We start from the raw sequence: 3,096 nt of genomic DNA on the forward strand, positions 1-3,096 counted from the left end.
TCTCTGAATACAGGTCACGTGCATCTTCTCTCCTTACCTCTTTCTCCATCCTTAAACGGAATGCAGAGCCCCTCTCACGGGCCTGGTCTAGAAGTCCCGGTTCCCCTTTAACTCTAAACCTTCTGTGTCCCAGGCTCCAGGTCTCTCATCGCTTTCTTTGGAGCTCTGTCCTCCTTCCTCTTTCTCTGCCCCAACCCAACCCCGGAGCCAGACGCCAGCCGAGCTGTGTGGGGCAGTAGCTGGGGTCTCTGGGGAAGGGGCGTCCCAGGCACTTCCGGGGACCAGGAGCCGCTTGTAGTGCACCCAGGATGGGAGGGGCATCTGGGGTGAACTGGGATGCTAGCACCCAGGACCCAGAGGAAAGGGCCCCCAGAAATACCCTTTCATCCCAGTGGCTTGCTTCCGCTGGCCCAGGCGCACGCACTCCCAGGTTCCCCTTGCAGGCCAAGTGGCCTCCCGACTCCACCCCCGGCTCCCCTTCCCCCACGAGAGAGGCCTTTATAGGGGAGCTTTATTCTCTCGTTAAACCGGCCGAAGCGCGGGAGACAGAGCCAGGGAGGGAAGGGAGCTGCGGAGGAGGGGGACTCCTTGTCCGCTCTTTCTCCGTCTCCCACTTCTCCCCTCCCCCCAGGAAAGCAGCGAAGGGACACCCATCGTCTCTCTCACGTTAAGAGAGAGAGAGACAGGAGAGAGAGAGAGAGAGAGAGAGAGAGAGAGAGAGAGAGAAAGTCAGGAGAAAAGATTAATGATACATAATCCAGAGAGTCAGCCAGAGCTGGAAAAAAAGGGGGCGGGAGGAGAGAAACAGATCAGGAACCTTAAGGACAGGGGTAATTTTAACCAATGTAAAGTTTGATTTATGAGAGCTTGTTCCTATTGGTAACAATTACAAGCGTAAGAGAGCTATTTGAGCATTCTACCTATTAATGTTTCTAACCAGAGAAAGGAGAGAGATTTATGTTTGGGAGATACGTGACAACTCAAAGGGCCTTCGCTGTGAAGACTGCTTTCCTGTTCTACCACGGTTTCAAACCACATGGGCGCAACATCACATGCAATCCCTTTTCCATTTTGAGTATCATCCTACTTGTTCCTACCTCTATGTTCAATTGAAAACACAAACAACTTTCCTGCCACGCTGGCCGCCTACCCCGCGGAGCCTCCCGCGGCCGGCGAGGACTACCCCAGCCGCCACGCCGAGTTCGCCTTCTACCCGGGGTACCCGGCGCCCTACCAGCCGATGGCCAGTTACCTAGATGTGTCCGTGGTGCAGACGCTGGGCGCCCCCGGGGAGCCGCGCCACGACGCCCTGCTGCCTGTGGACAGTTACCAGCCCTGGGCCCTCCCCGGGGGCTGGAACAGCCAGATGTGTTGCCAGGGCGAACAGAACCCACCGGGGTCCTTCTGGAAGACGGCGTTTGCAGGTAACCTCACTCACTCCTCTGGGCCCCCTTGGCGCCCAGCCTGGGGTTGCAGACCCCGCTGGCACTTGCCTGGGAGGAAGAGGAGGGAGTCCTGGGGCTGGAGAGGAGGAGCTTGGTGATCTTCTTGGGCTATTAGGACTCTGAAGGAGGATCCAGGTAGTCCGAGACCCTGGGTGGAGGTCCCCCAGGTCAGTGTGAGGGGCCGGAGCTGGGGACCATGTGCAGCCAGAGGCCAACAGGCCCCTTCACAGAACCCCAGAGGCCTTGCCACAAGCCTTTCAATATATCCCAGTAGTTGGATGGGGCTTTTTAGTGTGTTCCTACCCAGCAGGTCCCCGTGTAATTCCACAGAAAGGCTAAGTACCTCTCAATTCAGTGAGTGTGGGGGGTGGGGGTGGGAACAGTTATTGGAAATTCTGTAAAGAACACAGCCTCTCACTTTCTCTTTGATGAGCTTTTCAGTTTCCAAAGGGAAACTTATATTTCCCTCAGTCATAACTTAGGTATGTGCATTGGCGTGTGTGCGTGTGTGTGTGTGTGTGTGTGTGTGTGGTGTTGGAGTGGGAGCAGAAACGTGTTTCCTTCTGTACAGAATTTGCCTGTAGAATCTGTAAGAGTGGCCAAGAGTCTCAAATGCGCGAGGGTGGATGTATGTGACTGTGGGCAAAGGTCTGACTGTATGGAATGGGTGTATTTGCCGACTTGCTGGTGTGAGGGCAGGGATGGGTGAGGGTGGCTTATAGGAGCCTGCTCTCTCCAAGGCTGAGAGGTGATCAGAGAACCAGCCAGAAGCCCAGGTGTCCCTGGGTACTTTGGGGGAGTGGAAGTAGGGTGGCCTGCAGGGTGCCTTAGTTTCTGGGGCCTCGGTCTGTGTGTAGGTGGGGATGTGAATGTGTCTTTCTCTCTCTCCCACTCCCATCTGGCAGACTCAAGCGCTCAGCACCCTCCGGAAGGCTGCACCTTCCACCGAGCCCGCAAGAAGCGCATTCCCTACAGCAAGGGGCAGTTGCGGGAGCTGGAGCGAGAGTACTCAGCTAACAAGTTCATCACCAAGGACAAGAGGCGCAAGATCTCGGTGGCCACCAGCCTCTCAGAGCGCCAGATCACCATATGGTTTCAGAATCGCAGGGTCAAGGAGAAGAAGGTCCTTGCCAAGGTCAAGACCAATGCTACTGTGTGAGGGTGCTCCCTGGCCGGGGAGGTGGTGGGGGATGGTGGGCGGTATCTGGGGAGACAGGCTGGGACCCAGGACTCTGTTGAGGGGTCCCCAGAGGTGACACTTTTTTCAGGCCATGGCTCCTGTGCTGTTTCCCAGGGACAACCTGAGTACCCCATATGTCCCAGTGAGCCACTGAGGCCCAAGTGAATGAAAGCCTAATCTGCCAGAGTGACACGACCCCAAGGGCCTGCCCCAGTCATTAGCATTCCCCCTGGCAGTGGCCATACTCACCATAACCAGGACTAGTTGTCACGATAACTAGTCTCATACTTTCTACTAGAGCTCCGCGGAGCATTACAGAAACCGCTTCCATGGAATGAACTGATCATGAATAAACTTGGAAGGAGATGGTGACCGGGAAGTTTCCTGTGGATCTCCTTCCATTTCCAAAGCCCATCCCTCATCCCAGGGCCGGCAGGGGGAGGGGGGGGGAGAGGAGATGAGGCAGGGTCA

The 3,096-nt window shown here is 56.2% G+C and overlaps 1 protein-coding gene across 1 annotated transcript in view; it reads left to right on the top strand.

Moving 5' to 3' along the window:
• The window catches only part of HOXB13 (homeobox B13), a 3,145-nt gene extending 541 nt beyond the window's left edge, over positions 1-2,604 (top strand). Inside the window, exons 2-3 of the mRNA XM_006774406.1 lie at positions 1,077-1,424; positions 2,351-2,604. Of these exons, the coding sequence (XP_006774469.1) occupies positions 1,077-1,424; positions 2,351-2,604 (602 nt within the window). The remainder of the gene's footprint in view (positions 1-1,076; positions 1,425-2,350) is intronic.
• Positions 2,605-3,096: the final 492 nt, after the last annotated feature.

This window comes from Myotis davidii, unplaced genomic scaffold (assembly GCF_000327345.1).
Source record: "Myotis davidii unplaced genomic scaffold, ASM32734v1 scaffold327, whole genome shotgun sequence".
Lineage (NCBI taxonomy): Eukaryota > Metazoa > Chordata > Mammalia > Chiroptera > Vespertilionidae > Myotis > Myotis davidii.